This window comes from Oncorhynchus clarkii, chromosome 29 (assembly GCF_045791955.1).
Source record: "Oncorhynchus clarkii lewisi isolate Uvic-CL-2024 chromosome 29, UVic_Ocla_1.0, whole genome shotgun sequence".
Lineage (NCBI taxonomy): Eukaryota > Metazoa > Chordata > Actinopteri > Salmoniformes > Salmonidae > Oncorhynchus > Oncorhynchus clarkii.
This window is the reverse complement of record NC_092175.1, coordinates 40,010,677-40,030,676: the sequence shown is the minus strand read 5'-3', so window position 1 is coordinate 40,030,676 and position 20,000 is coordinate 40,010,677. Positions and strand designations below refer to the sequence as shown.

At 44.1% G+C, this 20,000-nt stretch overlaps 2 protein-coding genes across 2 annotated transcripts in view; one reads left to right on the top strand and one right to left on the bottom strand.

Moving 5' to 3' along the window:
* Positions 1-20,000, top strand: part of LOC139387908 (sterile alpha motif domain-containing protein 9-like) — a 429,675-nt gene that overhangs the window by 213,561 nt on the left and 196,114 nt on the right. The window lies entirely within an intron of this gene.
* The window catches only part of LOC139388106 (neurobeachin a), a 257,294-nt gene that overhangs the window by 105,294 nt on the left and 132,000 nt on the right, over positions 1-20,000 (bottom strand). The window contains exons 10-12 of the mRNA XM_071134675.1: positions 10,462-10,518; positions 10,188-10,328; positions 9,948-10,081 (exon numbers count right to left, since the gene is read on the bottom strand). Of these exons, the coding sequence (XP_070990776.1) occupies positions 9,948-10,081; positions 10,188-10,328; positions 10,462-10,518 (332 nt within the window). The remainder of the gene's footprint in view (positions 1-9,947; positions 10,082-10,187; positions 10,329-10,461; positions 10,519-20,000) is intronic.

Below are 20,000 nucleotides of genomic sequence, written 5' to 3'. Positions count from 1 at the left end.
TCTGTTAGGAGAGGGGACATTAACTAGTCTCTGTTAGGAGAGGCGACATTAACTACTCTCTGTTAGGAGAGGAGACATTAACTAGTCTCTGTTAGGAGAGGAGACATTAACTACTCTCTGGTAGGAGAGGGGACATTAACTAGTCTCTGTTAGGACAGGGGACATTAACTACTCTCTGTTAGGAGAGGGGACATTAACTAGTCTCTGGTAGGAGAGGAGACATTAACTACTCTCTGATAGGAGAGGAGACATTAACTACTCTCTGTTAGGAGAGGAGACATTAACTACTCTCTTTTAGGAGAGGAGACATTAACTAGTCTCTGGTAGGAGAGGAGACATTAACTACTCTCTGGTAGGAGAGGAGACATTAACTACTCTCTGTTAGGAGAGGAGACATTAACTACTCTCTGTTAGGAGAGGAGACATTAACTACTCGCTGGTAGGAGAGGAGACATGAACTACTCTCTGGTAGGAGAGGAGACATTAACTACTCTCTGTTAGGAGAGGAGACATTAACTACTCTCTGTTAGGAGAGGAGACATTAACTACTCGCTGGTAGGAGAGGAGACATTACCTACTCTCTGTTAGGAGAGGAGACATTAACTACTCTCTGTTAGGAGAGGAGACATTAACTACTCGCTGGTAGGAGAGGAGACATTAACTACTCTCTGTTAGGAGAGGAGACATGAACTACTCTCTGTTAGGAGAGGAGACATTAACTACTCTCTGTTGGGAGAGGATACATTAACTACTCTCTGTCAGGAGAGGAGACATTAACTACTCTCTGTTAGGAGAGGGGACATTAACTACTCTCTGTTAGGAGAGGAGACATTAACTACTCGCTGGTAGGAGAGGAGACATTAACTACTCTCTGTTAGGAGAGGAGACATTAACTACTCTCTGTTAGGAGAGGAGACATTAACTACTCTCTGTTAGGAGAGGAGACATTAACTACTCTCTGTTAGGAGAGGATACATGAACTAGTCTCTGGTAGGAGAGGAGACATTAACTACTCTCTGGTAGGAGAGGAGACATTACCTACTCTCTGTTAGGAGAGGAGACATTAACCACTCTCTATTAGGAGAGGAGACATTAACTACTCTCTATTAGGAGAGGAGACATTAACTAGTCTCTGGTAGGAGAGGAGACATTAACTACTCTCTGGTAGGAGAGGAGACATTAACTAGTCTCTGTTAGGAGAGGAGACATGAACTACTCTCTGGTAGGAGAGGGGACATTAACTAGTCTCTGTTAGGAGAGGGGACATTAACTACTCTCTGTTAGGAGAGGGGACATTAACTAGTCTCTGTTAGGAGAGGCGACATTAACTACTCTCTGTTAGGAGAGGAGACATTAACTAGTCTCTGTTAGGAGAGGAGACATTAACTACTCTCTGGTAAGAGAGGGGACATTAACTAGTCTCTGTTAGGACAGGGGACATTAACTACTCTCTGTTAGGAGAGGGGACATTAACTAGTCTCTGGTAGGAGAGGAGACATTAACTACTCTCTGTTAGGAGAGGAGACATTAACTACTCTCTGTTAGGAGAGGAGACATTAACTACTCTCTTTTAGGAGAGGAGACATTAACTAGTCTCTGGTAGGAGAGGAGACATTAACTACTCTCTGGTAGGAGAGGAGACATTAACTACTCTCTGTTAGGAGAGGAGACATTAACTACTCTCTGTTAGGAGAGGAGACATTAACTACTCGCTGGTAGGAGAGGAGACATGAACTACTCTCTGGTAGGAGAGGAGACATTAACTACTCTCTGTTAGGAGAGGAGACATTAACTACTCTCTGTTAGGAGAGGAGACATTAACTACTCGCTGGTAGGAGAGGAGACATTAACTACTCTCTGTTAGGAGAGGAGACATTAACTACTCTCTGTTAGGAGAGGAGACATTAACTACTCGCTGGTAGGAGAGGAGACATTAACTACTCTCTGTTAGGAGAGGAGACATTAACTACTCTCTGTTAGGAGAGGAGACATTAACTACTCTCTGTTGGGAGAGGATACATTAACTACTCTCTGTCAGGAGAGGAGACATTAACTACTCTCTGTTAGGAGAGGGGACATTAACTACTCTCTGTTAGGAGAGGAGACATTAACTACTCGCTGGTAGGAGAGGAGACATTAACTACTCTCTGTTAGGAGAGGAGACATTAACTACTCTCTGTTAGGAGAGGAGACATTAACTACTCTCTGTTAGGAGAGGAGACATTAACTACTCTCTGTTAGGAGAGGAGACATTAACTACTCTCTGTTAGGAGAGGATACATTAACTACTCTCTGTTAGGAGAGGGGACATTAACTAGTCTCTGGTAGGAGAGGAGACATTAACTACTCTCTGTTAGGAGAGGAGACATTAACTACTCTCTGTTAGGAGAGGAGACATTAACTACTCTCTTTTAGGAGAGGAGACATTAACTAGTCTCTGGTAGGAGAGGAGACATTAACTACTCTCTGGTAGGAGAGGAGACATTAACTACTCTCTGTTAGGAGAGGAGACATTAACTACTCTCTGTTAGGAGAGGAGACATTAACTACTCGCTGGTAGGAGAGGAGACATGAACTACTCTCTGGTAGGAGAGGAGACATTAACTACTCTCTGTTAGGAGAGGAGACATTAACTACTCTCTGTTAGGAGAGGAGACATTAACTACTCGCTGGTAGGAGAGGAGACATTAACTACTCTCTGTTAGGAGAGGAGACATTAACTACTCTCTGTTAGGAGAGGAGACATTAACTACTCGCTGGTAGGAGAGGAGACATTAACTACTCTCTGTTAGGAGAGGAGACATTAACTACTCTCTGTTAGGAGAGGAGACATTAACTACTCTCTGTTGGGAGAGGATACATTAACTACTCTCTGTCAGGAGAGGAGACATTAACTACTCTCTGTTAGGAGAGGGGACATTAACTACTCTCTGTTAGGAGAGGAGACATTAACTACTCGCTGGTAGGAGAGGAGACATTAACTACTCTCTGTTAGGAGAGGAGACATTAACTACTCTCTGTTAGGAGAGGAGACATTAACTACTCTCTGTTAGGAGAGGAGACATTAACTACTCTCTGTTAGGAGAGGAGACATTAACTACTCTCTGTTAGGAGAGGATACATTAACTAGTCTTTGGTAGGAGAGGAGACATTAACTACTCTCTGGTAGGAGAGGAGACATTACCTACTCTCTGTTAGGAGAGGAGACATTAACCACTCTCTATTAGGAGAGGAGACATTAACTACTCTCTATTAGGAGAGGAGACATTAACTAGTCTCTGGTAGGAGAGGAGACATTAACTACTCTCTGGTAGGAGAGGAGACATTAACTAGTCTCTGGTAGGAGAGGAGACATTAACTACTCTCCGGTAGGAGAGGAGACATTAACTACTCTCTGGTAGGAGAGGAGACATGAACTACTCTCTGTTAGGAGAGGAGACATTAACTAGTCTCTGGTAGGAGAGGAGACATTAACTACTCTCTGTTAGGAGAGGAGACATTAACTAGCCTTTGGTAGGAGAGGAGACATTAACTACTCTCTGGTAGGAGAGGAGACATGAACTACTCTCTGTTAGGAGAGGAGACATTAACTACTCTCTGGTAGGAGAGGAGACATGAACTACTCTCTGTTAGGAGAGGAGACATTAACTACTCTCTATTAGGAGAGGAAACATTAACTACTCTCTATTAGGAGAGTAGACATTAACTACTCTCTGTTAGGAGAGGAGACATTAACTACTCGCTGGTAGGAGAGGAGACATTAACTATTCTCTGGTAGGAGAGGAGACATTAACTACTCTCTGTTAGGAGAGGGGACATAAACTACTCTCTGTTAGGAGAGGAGACATTAACTACTCGCTGGTAGGAGAGGAGACATTAACTACTCTCTGTTAGGAGAGGAGACATTAACTACTCTCTGTTAGGAGAGGAGACATTAACTACTCTCTGTTAGGAGAGGAGACATTAACTACTCTCTGTTAGGAGAGGAGACATTAACTACTCTCTGTTAGGAGAGGAGACATTAACTACTCTCTATTAGGAGAGGAGACATTAACTACTCTCGGTTAGGAGAGGAGACATTAACTACTCTCTGTTAGGAGAGGAGACATTAACTAGTCTCTGTTAGGAGAGGAGACATTAACTAGTCTCTGTTAGGAGAGGAGACATTAACTAGTCTCTGGTAGGAGAGGAGGAATTAACTACTCTCTGGTAGGAGAGGAGACATTACCTACTCTCTGTTAGGAGAGGAGACATTAACTACTCTCTATTAGGAGAGGAGACATTAACTACTCTCTATTATGAGAGGAGACATTAACTAGTCTCTGGTAGGAGAGGAGACATTAACTACTCTCTGGTAGGAGAGGAGACATTAACTAGTCTCTGGTAGGAAAGGACACATTAACTACTCTCTGGTAGGAGAGGAGACATTAACTACTCTCTGTTAGGAGAGGAGACATTAACTACTCTCTGGTAGGAGAGGAGACATGAACTACTCTCTGTTAGGAGAGGAGACATTAACTAGTCTCTGGTAGGAGAGGAGACATTAACTACTCTCTGTTAGGAGAGGAGACATTAACTAGCCTTTGGTAGGAGAGGAGACATTAACTACTCTCTGGTAGGAGAGGAGACATGAACTACTCTCTGTTAGGAGAGGAGACATTAACTACTCTCTGTTAGGAGAGGAGACATTAACTACTCTCTATTAGGAGAGGAGACATTAACTACTCTCTATTAGGAGAGGAGGCATTAACTAGTCTCTGTTAGGAGAGGAGACATGAACTACTCTCTGTTATCAGAGGAGACACTAACTACTCTCTGTTAGGAGAGGAGACATTAACTACTCTCTATTAGGAGAGGAGACATGAACTACTCTCTGTTAGGAGAGGAGACATGAACTACTCTCTGTTAGGAGAGGAGACATGAACTACTCTCTGTTAGGAGAGGAGACATTAACTACTCTCTGTTGGGAGAGGATACATTAACTACTCTCTGTCAGGAGAGGAGACATTAACTACTCTCTGTTAGGAGAGGGGACATTAACTACTCTCTGTTAGGAGAGGAGACATTAACTACTCTCTGTTAGGAGAGGAGACATTAACTACTCTCTGTTAGGAGAGGAGACATTAACTACTCTCTGGTAGGAGAGGATACATGAACTAGTACTGTAGAGATATAGTACTGTAACAGTGTAGTATTATATCACTGTAACAGTGTAGAGATATAGTACTGTAACAGTGTAGTATTATAGTACTGTAACAGTGTAGTATTATAGTACTGTAACAGTGTAGAGATATTGTACTGTAACAGTGTAGAAATATAGTACTGTAACAGTGTAGAGATATAGTACTGTAACAGTGTAGTATTACAGTACTCTAACAGTGTAGAGATATAGTACTGTAACAGTGTAGAGCAATAGTATTGTAACAGTGTAGAGATATAGTATTGTAACAGTGTAGAGATATAGTACTGTAACAGTGTAGAGATATAGTATTGTAACAGTGTAGAGATATAGTACTGTAACAGTGTAGTATTATAGTACTGTAAGAGTGTAGAGATATAGTACTGTAACAGTGTAGAGATATAGTACTGTAACAGTGGAGTATTATAGTACTGTAACAGTGTAGAGATATAGTACTATAACAGTGTAATATTATAGTACTGTAACAGTGTAGAGATATAGTACTGTAACAGTGTAGTATTATAGTACTGTAACAGTGTAGAGATATAGTACTGTAACAGTGTAGTATTATATCACTGTAACAGTGTAGTATTATAGTACTGTAACAGTGTATATATAAGGTACTGTAACAGTGTAGAGATATAGTACTGTAACAGTGGAGTATTATAGTACTGTAACAGTGTAGAGATATAGTACTGTAACAGTGGAGTATTATAGTACTGTAACAGTGTAGAGATATAGTACTGTAACAGTGTAGTATTATAGTACTGTAACAGTGTAGAGATATAGTACTGTAACAGTGTAGTATTATAGTACTGTAACAGTGTAGTATTATAATACTGTAACAGTGTAGATATAAGGTACTGTAACAGTGTAGAGATATAGTACTGTAACAGTGGAGTATTATAGTACTGTAACAGTGTAGAGATATAGTACTATAACAGTGTAGTATTATAGTACTGTAACAGTGTAGAGATATAGTACTGTAACAGTGGAGTATTATAGTACTGTAACAGTGTAGAGATATAGTATTGTAACAGTGTAGAGATATAGTACTGTAACAGTGTAAAGATATAGTATTGTAACAGTGTAGAGATATAGTACTGTAACAGTGTAGTATTATAGTACTGTAAGAGTGTAGAGATATAGTACTGTAACAGTGTAGAGATATAGTACTGTAACAGTGGAGTATTATAGTACTGTAACAGTGTAGAGATATAGTACTATAACAGTGTAGTATTATAGTACTGTAACAGTGTAGAGATATAGTACTGTAACAGTGTAGTATTATAGTACTGTAACAGTGTAGAGATATAGTACTGTAACAGTGTAGTATTATATCACTGTAACAGTGTAGTATTATAGTACTGTAACAGTGTAGAGATATAGTACTGTAACAGTGGAGTATTATAGTACTGTAACAGTGTAGAGATATAGTACTGTAACAGTGTAGTATTATAGTACTGTAACAGTGTAGAGATATAGTACTGTAACAGTGGAGTATTATAGTACTGTAACAGTGTAGAGATATAGTACTGTAACAGTGTAGTATTATAGTACTGTAACAGTGTAGAGATATAGTACTGTAACTGTGGAGTATTATAGTACTGTAACAGTGTAGAGATATAGTACTGTAACAGTGTAGTATTATAGTACTGTAACAGTGTCGATATAAGGTACTGTAACAGTGTAGAGATATAGTACTGTAACAGTGTAGATATATAGTACTGTATTTCCAACTAGAAAAACGCATTGCTTTGCTGAGCCATTAAATATGTAGAGGATTCACCCCATGTCTTTCTATGGGTTTACTGATGACACAATGGGGGGTTGGGACTTTGGAAACACAGAGTGTGTTGACGACAGAGAGAAAGGGAGATACAACAGAGACAGACAGGGAGAGAGATAGAGACAGAGAGAGAGACCGAGACAGAGAGACAGAGACAGAGAGACAGAGAGACAGAGAGAGAGAGAGAGAGAGAGAGAGAGAGAGAGAGAGAGAGAGAGGAGAGAGAGAGAGAGAGAGAGACAGAGACAGAGACAGAGAGAGAGAGAGAGAGAGAGAGAGAGAGAGAGAGAGAGAGAGAGACAGAGACAGAGACAGAGACAGAGACAGAGAGACAGACAGAGAGAGACAGAGAGAGAGAGAGAGACAGAGAGAGAGACAGAGAAAGAGACAGACTACCAGGCCTACTCCTTATTCTCCATCACTTTGAGCCTGTCAAAATAGTCCTGCATTATTCTTAAGAGGACAGTATGAAAAAATCTGTCTGACCTCTCTCTCTCTCTCTGTCTCTCTCTCTGTCTCTCTCTCTCCCTGAAACTCTCTCTATCTCCCCCCTCTGTCTGACCTCTCTCTCCTAAAACTCTCTCTCTCTCTCTCTCTCTCTCTCTCTCTCTGTCTCTCTCTCTCTCTCTCTCTCTCTCTCTCTCTCTCTCTCTGTCTCTCTCTCTCTATCTCTCTCTCTCTCTCTCTCTCTCTCTCTCTCTCTCTATCTCTCTCTCTCTCTCTCTCTCTCTCTCTCTCTCTCTCTCTCTCTCTCTCTGTCTCTCTCTCTCTCTCTCTGTCTCCCTCTCTCTCTCTCTCAATTCAATTCAATTCAATTCAAGGGCTTTATTGGCATGGGAAACATGTGTTAACATTGCCAAAGCAAGTGAGGTAGATAATATATAAAGTGAAAAACAATAAAAATTAACAGTAAACATTACACATACAGAAGTTTCAAAACAATAAAGACATTACAAATGTAATATTATATATATACAGTGTTTTAACAATGTACAAATGGTTAAAGGACACAAGATAAAATAAATAAGCATAAATATGGGTTGTATTTACAATGTCTCTCTGTCTGTCTCTGTCTCTCTCTCTCTCTCTATATATATACAGTGCCTTGCGAAAGTATTCGGCCCCCTTGAACTTTGCAACCTTTTGCCACATTTCAGGCTTCAAACATAAAGATATAAAACTGTATTTTTTTGTGAAGAATCAACAACAAGTGGGACACAATCATGAAGTGAAACGACATTTATTGGATATTTCAAACTTTTTTAACAAATCAAAAACTGAAAAATTGGGCGTGCAAAATTATTCAGCCCCCTTAAGTTAATACTTTGTAGCGCCACCTTTTGCTGCGATTACAGCTGTAAGTCGCTTGGGGTATGTCTCTATCAGTTTTGCACATCGAGAGACTGACATTTTTTCCCATTCCTCCTTGCAAAACAGCTCGAGCTCAGTGAGGTTGGATGGAGAGCAATTGCGAACAGCAGTTTTCAGTTCTTTCCACAGATTCTCGATTGGATTCAGGTCTGGACTTTGACTTGGCCATTCTAACACCTGGATATGTTTATTTTTGAACCATTCCATTGTAGATTTTGCTTTATGTTTTGGATCATTGTCTTGTTGGAAGACAAATCTCCGTCCAAGTCTCAGGTCTTTTGCAGACTCCATCAGGTTTTCTTCCAGAATGGTCCTGTATTTGGCTCCATCCATCTTCCCATCAATTTTAACCATCTTCCCTGTCCCTGCTGAAGAAAAGCAGGCCCAAACCATGATGCTGCCACCACCATGTTTGACAGTGGGGATGGTGTGTTCAGGGTGATGAGCTGTGTTGCTTTTACGCCAAACATAACGTTTTGCATTGTTGCCAAAAAGTTCAATTTTGGTTTCATCTGACCAGAGCACCTTCTTCCACATGTTTGGTGTGTCTCCCAGGTGGCTTGTGGCAAACTTTAAACAACACTTTTTATGGATATCTTTAAGAAATGGCTTTCTTCTTGCCACTCTTCCATAAAGGCCAGATTTGTGCAATATACGACTGATTGTTGTCCTATGGACAGAGTCTCCCACCTCAGCTGTAGATCTCTGCAGTTCATCCAGAGTGATCATCGGCCTCTTGGCTGCATCTCTGATCAGTCTTCTCCTTGTATGAGCTGAAAGTTTAGAGGGACGGCCAGGTCTTGGTAGATTTACAGTGGTCTGATACTCCTTCCATTTCAATATTATCGCTTGCACAGTGCTCCTTGGGATGTTTAAAGCTTGGGAAATCTTTTTGTATCCAAATCCGGCTTTAAACTTCTTCACAACAGTATCTTGGACCTGCCTGGTGTGTTCCTTGTTCTTCATGATGCTCTCTGCGCTTTTAACGGACCTCTGAGACTATCACAGTGCAGGTGCATTTATACGGAGACTTGATTACACACAGGTGGATTGTATTTATCATCATTAGTCATTTAGGTCAACACTGGATCATTCAGAGATCCTCAATGAACTTCTGGAGAGAGTTTGCTGCACTGAAAGTAAAGGGGCTGAATAATTTTGCACGCCCAATTTTTCAGTTTTTGATTTGTTAAAAAAGTTTGAAATATCCAATAAATGTTGTTCCACTTCATGATTGTGTCCCACTTGTTGTTGATTCTTCACACAAAAATACAGTTTTATATCTTTATGTTTGAAGCCTGAAATGTGGCAAAAGGTCGCAAAGTTCAAGGGGGCCGAATACTTTCGCAAGGCACTGTATATATACAGTGTTTTAACAATCTCTCTCTCTCTTTCTCTCTCTCTCTCTCTCTATATATATATATATATATATATCCCCACTCTGTCTATTTATTCCTCTGTCCGGCCTCCCTGTGTCTCTCTGTCTTTATACAAACCATGAAGTATTAACCATAGTAGAGTGGTTCAGTTGTCTGTCTGTCTCCCCCATCTCTCCTTCTCTCTCCCCTTCTCTCCCCCCTCTCTCCCTCCTCCCTCCCTCCTACTCACCACACGCTGGTGTCCACAGAGCTGTCGTTGAGTTGTCTGTAGTCCAGTTGTGAAAATAGAGGGAAGAGGACCTGAATCCCTCCTATAGAATGGATGGCACTGTGGATGGAGTGGGTCACTATGGCCTTCACATCCTAGACATGAGAGAACATACTGTTAGGACACACACACACACAGACACACAGACACACAGACACACACACACACACACACACACAGACACACACACACCCCACTAACCTGCAGCATGAGTGCGTGTGGTGAGTGAACGAAGATGGATGCGTTCTCTCTGGGCGATGACTCCAGACAGAGCTGTGCGTCAGTGGCCTTGGCGTTGTAGGTGAAAGAGATGGAGCTGGCCTGCTTCCCGTCATACAGGACCTACAGTACATTACATGACACATTTCAGTCGTTTAACAGACGTCTCTTATCCAGAGGCACTTGTTCATCTTATGATAGCTAGGTAAGACAACCACATACCGTATGTAAAACTTTTCCTCAATGACCTGCCTACCTGCTTATGGTGCTCGGCCAGGTGGATATCACTCTCCGACTTAAATTTAAACGTGCTCTGCAGGAGTGAGAGGAGAGAGGAAGGAGGGTGGGTGGGTGGAAAGGTGAGGGGTCAGGAGAGGGAGAGAGGGGGAAAGAGCGGAGAGATAGAGAGCAGAGAGAGGGGGAAGGAGGGAGGAGGAAAGGGAGAGAGCAAGGGTAGAGAGGAGTGAATAAGGGGAAGGGAGATAGAGAGGGAGGAAGTTGACGGAGAGAGAGGGGCAGGGGAAAAGAGAGAGGGGAGGGAGGGAGGGGAGAGAGAGGGAAGAGAGGAGTGAAAGGGAGAAGGGAGAGGGGAGGAGAGAAAGAGAGAGGGAGGTGAGGGAGAGGGAGGGGAAAGGGGGAGGAAGGGAGAGACAGGGAGGAGAGGGAGGGGAAAGGGGGTGGAAGGGAGAGAGACAGGGAGGAGAGGGAGGGGAAAGGGGGAGGAAGGGAGAGAGAGAGGGAGGAGAAGGACAGGGAGGGGAGGGAGGGGAAAGGGGGAGGAAGGGAGAGAGAGAGGGAGGAGAGGGACAGGGGGGGGAGGGAGGGGAAAGGGGGTGGAAGGGAGAGACACAGGGAGGAGAGGGAGAGGGAGGAGGGGGACAGGGGGGAGAGGGACAGGGAGGGGAGGGAGGGGAAAGGGGGTGGAAGGGAGAGACACAGGGAGGAGAGGGACAGGGAGGAGAGGGACAGGGAGGAGAGGGAGGGGAAGGGGGTGGAAGGGAGATAGACAGGGAGGAGAGGGAGGGGGAAAGGGGGAGGAAGGGAGAGAGAGAGGGAGGAGAGGGACAGGGAGGGGAGGGAGGGGAAATGGGGAGGAAGGGAGAAAGAGAGGGAGGAGAGGGACAGGGAGGGGAGGGAGGGGAAAGGGGGTGGAAGGGAGAGAGACAGGGAGGAGAGGGAGGGGAAGGGGGTGGAAGGGAGAGAGACAGGGAGGAGAGGGAGGGGAAAGGGGGTAGAAGGGAGAGAGAGAGGGAGGAGAGGGACAGGGAGGGAGGGAGGGGAAAGGGGGAGGAAGGGAGAGACACAGGGAGGAGAGGGAGAGGGAGGGGGAAGGGGGTGGAAGGGAGAGACACAGGGAGGAGAGGGAGGGGAAAGGGGGAGGAAGGGAGAGAGAGAGAGAGTTGAGTCAAGGCTGTATAACTAAGACATTTTAAGCTTCAAGGCCTCAGCTCTCTGACATCACCAATACAAACAGAAAACACAAGTCACGTATGAATTCCTCCCAGAAACAGAAAGGGCAGGGACAGAAAGGAAGTGAAATAGAATGGAGTGTGTGTGTGTGTGTGTGTGTGTGTGTGCGTGCGTGCGTGTCTGTGTGTGTGTGTGTGTGTGTGTGTGTGTGTGTGTGTGTGTGTGCGTGCCTGCCTGCCTGCGTGCGTGCGTGCGTGCGTGCGTGTGTGTGTGTGTACTGTAATATATTATTATATGAATGTCAGTATTACTGTAATATATTATCATATGAATGTCAGTATTACTGTAATATAGTATCATATGAATGTCAGTATTACTGTAATATATTATTATATGAATGTCAGTATTACTGTAATATAGTATCATATGAAAGTCAGTATTACTGTAATATTACTGACTTTAGACAGTCCTTATTCAAATAGTATGATACGAAAAATTGATAGTCTACATTCATATAATAATATATTACAGTAATACTGACATTCATATGATAATATATTACAGTAATACTGACATTCATATAATAATATATTACAGTAATACTGACATTCATATAATAATATATTACAGTAATACTGACTTTCATATGATACTATATTACAGTAATACTGACATTCATATAATAATATATTACAGTAATACTGACATTCATATGATACTATATTACAGTAATACTGACATTCATATGATACTATATTACAGTAATACTGACATTCATATAATAATATATTACAGTAATACTGACTTTCATATGATACTATATTACAGTAATACTGACATTCATATAATTCATATAATAATATATTACAGTAATACTGAGGCCACACAAGGCCTGACTGACACCCAGTCATTGAGATGATGTCTGACTCCCAGTCATTGAGATGATGTCTGACTCCCAGTCATTGAGATGATGTCTGACTCCCAGTCATTGAGATGATGTCTGACTCCCAGTCATTGAGATGATGTCTGACTCCCAGTCTTTGAGATGATGTCTGACTCCCAGTCATTGAGATGATGTCTGACTCCCAGTCATTGAGATGATGTCTGACTCCCAGTCATTGAGATGATGTCTGACTCCCAGTCTTTGAGATGATGTCTGACTCCCAGTCATTGAGATGATGTCTGACTCCCAGTCATTGAGATGATGTCTGACTCCCAGTCAGTGAGATGATGTCTGACTCCCAGTCATTGAGATTATGTCTGACTCTCAGTCATTGAGATGATGTCTGACACATGAAAGTCAAAAGCCCTGTCTGACTCTCAGTCATTGAGATAATGTCTGACTCCCAGTCATTGAGATAATGTCTGACTCCCAGTCATTGAGATAATGTCTGACTCTCAGTCATTGAGATGATGTCTGACTCCCAGTCTCTCAGCCTGTCTGAGTGTGTAGAACTCGGTCACAGGAAGACAGAATGAGAACATTCCAATCATCAATCACCATTGGTTACGGCAAGAAGAACAGCAGGACAGCTAGGTCACACACACACACACACACACACACACACACACACACACACACACACACACACACACACACACACACACACACACACACACACACACACAGGCAACGCACGCACACACACACGGTCGTGGCCATGAATGGATTCACCATAGTGAAGGCGTAGACTCTATGTCTCTATGTGTTTGGTTGGATGCGTTTCTCCATTTATATCTTAGGTTTTTGCGTTCATCATCAAACCATTTGTCATTGTTGTTCATTTTGTTAGGATGTCTGCTTGACATTTGTTTTATTTGATAGTGAAGTTGAGAGGTCAAATATACTGTTTAGATTTTCTACTGCCAAGTTTACACCTTCACTATTACAGTGGAAACATTTTGTCCAGGAAGTTGTATAAAAGGGATTGAATTTGTTGTTGCCTAATTGTTTTTTGGTAGGTTTCTACACTACTTTCCTTCCATCTATAGCATTTCTTAATATTATTCAGTTCCTTTGGCTTTGATGCCTCATGATTGAGTATTGCTCTGTTCAAGTAGACTGTGATTTACATGTGATCTGGTAGGGGTTTTAGTGGACTGACTGAACGCTCTGAGAGACTCTGGGTTGAGGTCAGTGATAAAGTAGTCTACAGTACTACTGCCAAGAGATGAGCTATAGGTGTACCTACCATAGGAGTCCCCTCGTAGCCTACCATTGACTATGATGCCTCATGATTGAGTATTGCTCTGTTTAAGTAGAGTGTGATTTTGCTGTGATCTGAAAGGGGTGTCAGTGGGCTGACTGTGAATGCTCTGAGAGACTCTGGGTTGAGGTCTGTGATAAAGTAGTCTACAGTACTACTGCTAAGAGATGAGCTATATGTGTACCTACCATAGGAGTCCCATCGAAGCCTACCATTAACTATGTACATACCCAGCGTGCGACAGAGCTGCTCGAGTTGTGACACGTTTTTGTTGGTTATGTTGTCATAGTTGTGCCTAGGGGGCATATGAGGAATTGCTGTCACCTCCAGGCAGGTGTTTGTCCCCCTGTGTGCTGAGGGTGTCAGGTTCTTGTCCGGTTCTGGCATTTAGGTCGCCACAGACTAGTACATGTCCCTGGGCCTGGAAATGATTGATTTCCCCCTCCAGGATGGAGAAGCTGTCTTCATTAAAGTATGGGGATTCTAGTGGGGGGATATAGGTAACACACAGGGGGACATTGTTCTCTGTTGAGATCATATCCTTTTGAGTGAGTTAGGTCTGATCTATACCTAATTACCATACCCCCTGAGTCCCTTCCCTGTTTCACACCTGGTAGTTTGGTGGAGGGACTACCTGCTCTCTGTAACCTAGAGGGCAACCAGTGGGTCCATCTCCTCTATCCCACACACCTGGTAGTTTGATGGATGGGACTACCAGCTCTCTGTAACCTAGAGTGCAACCAGTGGATCTGTCTCCTCTACACCATGTTTCTTGTAGGATGACAATGTCTGGATTTCTTTGGTGAAGTCTGGGTTACTGATCTTTAGGTCAAAGGCAGATGACCTCAGGCCTGGGATATTCCAGGATGAGATAGTGAAGGCTTTGTGTTCCAAATCCAAATAATGTTTATCTCTCTCTCCCTCTCTCTCCCCTCTCCCTCTCTAGCTCTCCATCTCTCTCTCCCAAACAAATCCCTATAATGTTTCTCTCTCTTCCTCTATCACCACATTTAGCCTAACCCTCGCACCTCACACACACACACACACACACACACACACACACACACACACACACACACACACACACACACACACACACACACATTCAGTCTGTGCACCAGCTATTTCTGAAAAACAAGATAACACACACCTTGGCTCTGATAATGTATAATAACACACACCTTGGCTCTGAGACCATAGTCACTAACTAGTAATGATAATACACACCTTGGCTCTAATTAGTCACTATGCCTACTGCACATAATAAGAGAGAGGGAACACACACACACACACTCACACACACACACACACACACACACACACATGGGGATGTGGATGGGGTGGTGGATGGAGTGGATGGGGTGGTGAGTGGGGTAGTGGATGGAGTGGTGGATGGGGGGGTGGATGGGGTGGTGGATGGGGTGGTGGATGGAGTGGATGGGGTGGTGGATGGGGAGGATGGGGAGGATGGGGAGGATGGGGTGGTGGATGGGGAGGATGGGGAGGTGGATGGGGTGGATGGGGAGGTGGATGGGGTGGATGGGGAGGATGGGGAGGTGGATGGGGAGGATGGGGAGGTGGATGGGGTGGATGGGGAGGATGGGGTGGTGGATGGGGTGGATGGGGAGGTGGATGGGGTGGATGAGAAGGATGTTGTGGTGGATGGGGTGGATGGGGAGGTGGATGGGGTAGTGGATGGGGAGGGTGGGGTGGTGGATGGGGTGGATGGGGGGGTGGATGGGGAGGTGGATGGGATGGTGGATGGGGAGGTGGATGGGGAGGATGGGGTGGTGGATGGGGTGGATGGGGTGGTGGATGGGGAGTTCGGGGTGGTGGATGGGGTGGATGGGGAGGTGGATGGGGGGGTGGATGGGGAGGTGGATGGGGTGGTGGATGGGGAGGATGGGGTGGTGGATGGGGTGGTGGATGGGGTGGATGGGGGGGTGGATGGGGAGGTGGATGGGGTGGTGGATGGGGAGGTGGATGGGGAGGTGGATGGGGTGGTGGATGGGGTGGTGGATGGGGAGGTGGATGGGGAGGTGGATGGGGTGGTGGATGGGGAGGTGGATGGGGAGTTGGATGGGGAGTTGGATGGGGTGGTGGATGGGGAGGTGGATGGGGGGTTGTGGATGGGGTGGTGGATGGGGTCGTGGATGGGGTCGTGGATGGGGAGGTGGATGGGATGGTGGATGAGATTTTGAGAATGTGAGAACTACAGTGAGATTATGAGAGCTTGCTGGTGTGTGTGTGTGTATCAGCATGTGTCTGTGTGTGTGTGTGTGTATGTGTGTGTGTGTGTGTGTGCGTGCGTGCATACGTGCGTGCGTGTGTGTGTGTGTGTACTGTGCAGTATCGAAGAGCCCTTACTGCTGCTCGATCATCCTATTTTTCTAACTTAATTGAGGAAAATAAGAACAATCCGAAATGTATTTTTGATACTGTCGCAAAGCTAACTAAAAAGCAGCATTCCCCAAGACAGGATGGCTTTCACTTCAACAGTAATAAATTCATGAACTTCAATGAGGAAAAGATCACGATTATTAGAAAGCAAATTACGGACTCCTCTTTAAATCTGCGTATTCCTTCAAAGCTCAGTTGTCCTGAGTCTGCACAACTCTGCCAGGACCTAGGATCAAGAGAGACGCTCAAGTGTTTTAGTACTATATCTCTTGACACAATGATGAAAAAAATCATGACCTCTACACCTTCAAGCTGCATACTGGATCCTATTACAACTAAACTACTGAAAGAGCTGCTTCCTGTGCTTGGCCCTCCTATGTTGAACATAATAAACGGCTCTCTATCCACCAGATGTGTACCAAACTCACTAAAAAAGCCTCTCTTGAAAAAGCCAAACCTTGACCCAGAAAATATAAAAAACTATTGGCCTATATCAAATCTCCCATTCCTCTCGAAACTTTTAGAAAAAGCTGTTGCGCAGCAACTCACTGCCTTCCAGAAGACAAAAAATGTATATTAAATGCTTCAGTCTGGTTTTAGACCCCATCATAGCACTGAGACGGCACTTGTGAAGGTGGTAATGACCTTTTAATGGCATCAGACCGAGGCTCTGCAATGCTCTACTTTCCGGCTACCCGGATCGTATTACTCCAGTGCTAGCCTCCCTACACTGGCTTCCTGCCAAGGCACGGGCTGATTTCAAGGTTTTACTGCTAACCAACAAAGCATTACATGGGCTTGCTCCTACCGATCTCTCTTATTTGGTCCTGCCATACATACCTACACATACGCTACGGTCACAAGACGCAGGCCTCCTAATTGTCCCTAGAATTTCTAAGCAAACAGCTGGAGGCAGGGCTTTCTCCTATAGAGCTCCATTTTTATGGAATGGTCTGCCTACCCATGTCAGAGAGGATCTCAACCTTTAAGTCTTTACTGAAGACTCATCTCTTCAGTGGGTCATATGATTGAGTGTTGTGTCACGGCTCCTCTGCAGTGCAGAGTAGTGTAGTGTCCCCTCATTTTTGCCACAGGCTATGAGTCGGCCTGTGACAGTAGTCTGGCCCAGGAGTGTGAAGGTGAATGGAAAGGCTCTGGAGCAACGAACCGCCCTTGCTGTCTCTGCCTGGCCGGTTCCCCTCTTCCCACTGGGATTCTCTGCCTCTAACCCTATTACAGGGGCTGAGTCACTGGCTTGATGGTGCTCTTTCATGCCATCCCTAGGAGGGGTGCGTCACTTGAGTGGGTTGAGTCACTGACGTGGTCTTCCTGTCTGGGTTGGCGCCCCCCCCCCCCCCCCCCCCCCCCCCCCCCCCCCGGTTGTGCCGTGGCGGAGATCTTTGTGGGCCCTTGTCTCAGGATGGTAAGTTGGTGGTTGAAGATATCCCTCTAGTGGTGTGGGGGCTGTGCTTTGGCAAAGTGGGTGGGGTTATATCCTTCCTGTTTGGCCCTGTCCAGGGGTATCATCGGATGGGGCCACAGTGTCTCCTGACCCCTCCTGTCTCAGCCTCCAGTATTTATGCTGCAGTAGTGTATGTGTCGGGGGGCTAGGGTCAGTTTGTTATCTCTGGAGTACTTCTCCTGTCTTATCCGGTGTCCTGTGTGAATTTTAGTATGGTCTCTCTAATTCTCTCTTTCTCTCTTCCTTTCTCTCTCTCGGAGGACCTGAGCCCTAGGACCATGCCTCAGGACTACCTGGCATGATGACTCCTTGCTGTCCCCAGTCCACCTGGCCGTGCTGCTGCTCCAGTTTCAACTGTTCTGCCTGCGGCTATGGAATCCTGACCTGTTCACCGGACGTGCTACCTGTCCCAGACCTATAATTTGACCATGCTGGTCATTTATGAACATTTGAACATCTTGGCCATGTTCTGTTATAATCTCCACCCGGTACAGCCAGAAGAGGACCGGCCACCCCTCATAGCCTGGTTCCTCTCTAGGTTTCTTCCTAGGTTTTGGCCTTTCTAGGGAGTTTTTCCGAGCCAACGTGCTTCAACACCTGCATTGCTTGCTGTTTGGGGTTTTAGGCTGGGTTTCTGTACAGCACTTTGAGATATCAGCGTATGTACGAAGGGCTATATAAATAAATTTGATTTGTGTGTGTGTGTGTAGTCATCTTGTGTCAGTGAACAGGCAGTATAGGGACAGTAGCTGACTTCTCACAGATCTCTCTGTCTCTCAATTCAATTTAAGGGATTTTATTGACATGGGAAACATATGTTTACAAAGCAAGTGAAATAGATGATATACAAAAGTGAAATAAACTATAAAAAATGTACAGTAAATAATACACTCACAGAAGTTCCAAAAGAATAAAGAGATCTGAAATGTCATATTATATATATATATAAAAAGTGTTGTAACGATGTACAAATAGTTAAAGCACAACAAGGGAAAATAAATAAACATAAATATGGGTTGTATTTATAATGGTGTTTGTTCTTCACTGGGTGCCCTTTTCTCGTGGCAACAGGTCACAAATATTGCTGTATTTCAACCAACAGATATGGTTTATCAAAATTATATAGTTTATCAAAATTAGATTTTTTTTTCCTAATTAATCGTGGTTCTATGCCATCTGAGGGAAATATGTGCCTCTAATTTGGTCATATGCCTTCAGTGAACATTCTCAATAGCAAGGCTGTGCTCACTGAGTCTGTACATAGTATAATATTTCCTTAATATTGGGTCAGTCACAGTGGTCAGGTATTCTGCCACTGTGTCCTCTCTGTTTAGGGCCAAATAGCATTCTAGTTTGCTCTGTTTTTTTGTTAATTCTTTCCAATGTGTCAAGTAATTATCTATTTGTTTTCTCATGATTTCATTGGGTCTAATTGTGCTGCTGTCCTGGGGCTCTGTGGGGTTTATTTGTGTTTGTGAACAGAGCCCCAGGACCAGCTTGCTTAGGGGACTCTTCTCCAGGTTCATCTCTCTGTAGGTGATGGCTTTGTTATGGAAGGTTTGTGAATCACTTCCTTTTAGGTGGTTGTAGAATTTAACGTCTCTTTTCTGGATGTTGATAATTAGTGGGTATCGGCCTAATTCTGCTCTGCATACATTATTTGGTGTTCTATGTTGTACACGGAGGATATTTTTGCAGAATTCTGCGTGCAGAGTCTCAATTTGGTGTTTGTCCCCTTTGGTGAAGTCTTAGTTGGTGAGCGGACCCCAGACCTCACAACCATGAAGGGCAACGGGTTCTATAACTGATTCAAGTACTTTTTTGCCAGATCCCAACTGGTATGTCGAATTTAATGTTCCTTTTGATGGCATAGATGGCCCTTCTTGTCTCCACTTTTGTGGATTGGTGTCATCAGTCCACGGTTACAAATATTGGGGACTATGCCAGAGCTGAGGATGTTTATGTATACGGAATATGTGGTCTGTATATTTTGTCATTTCACTTTCGAATACCATCAACCCCACAGGCCTTTTTGGGTTGGAGGGTTTGTATTTTGTCCTGTAGTTCAATGTAATTGGAGAATCCAGTGGGTTCTGGTCGTCTTTAAAAGCTGATTCTAAGATTTTGTATTTGATCATGTAAATGTGTTTGCTGTTTGTTCTTTGTTATCGATCCAAAAAGATTGGAGAAGTGGTTTACCCATACATCTCCGTTTCGGACACATAACCTTGTGTTGCTGTTTGTTCTTTGTTATCGATCCAAAAAGATTGGAGAAGTGGTTTACCCACACATCTCCGTTTCGGACACATAACCTTG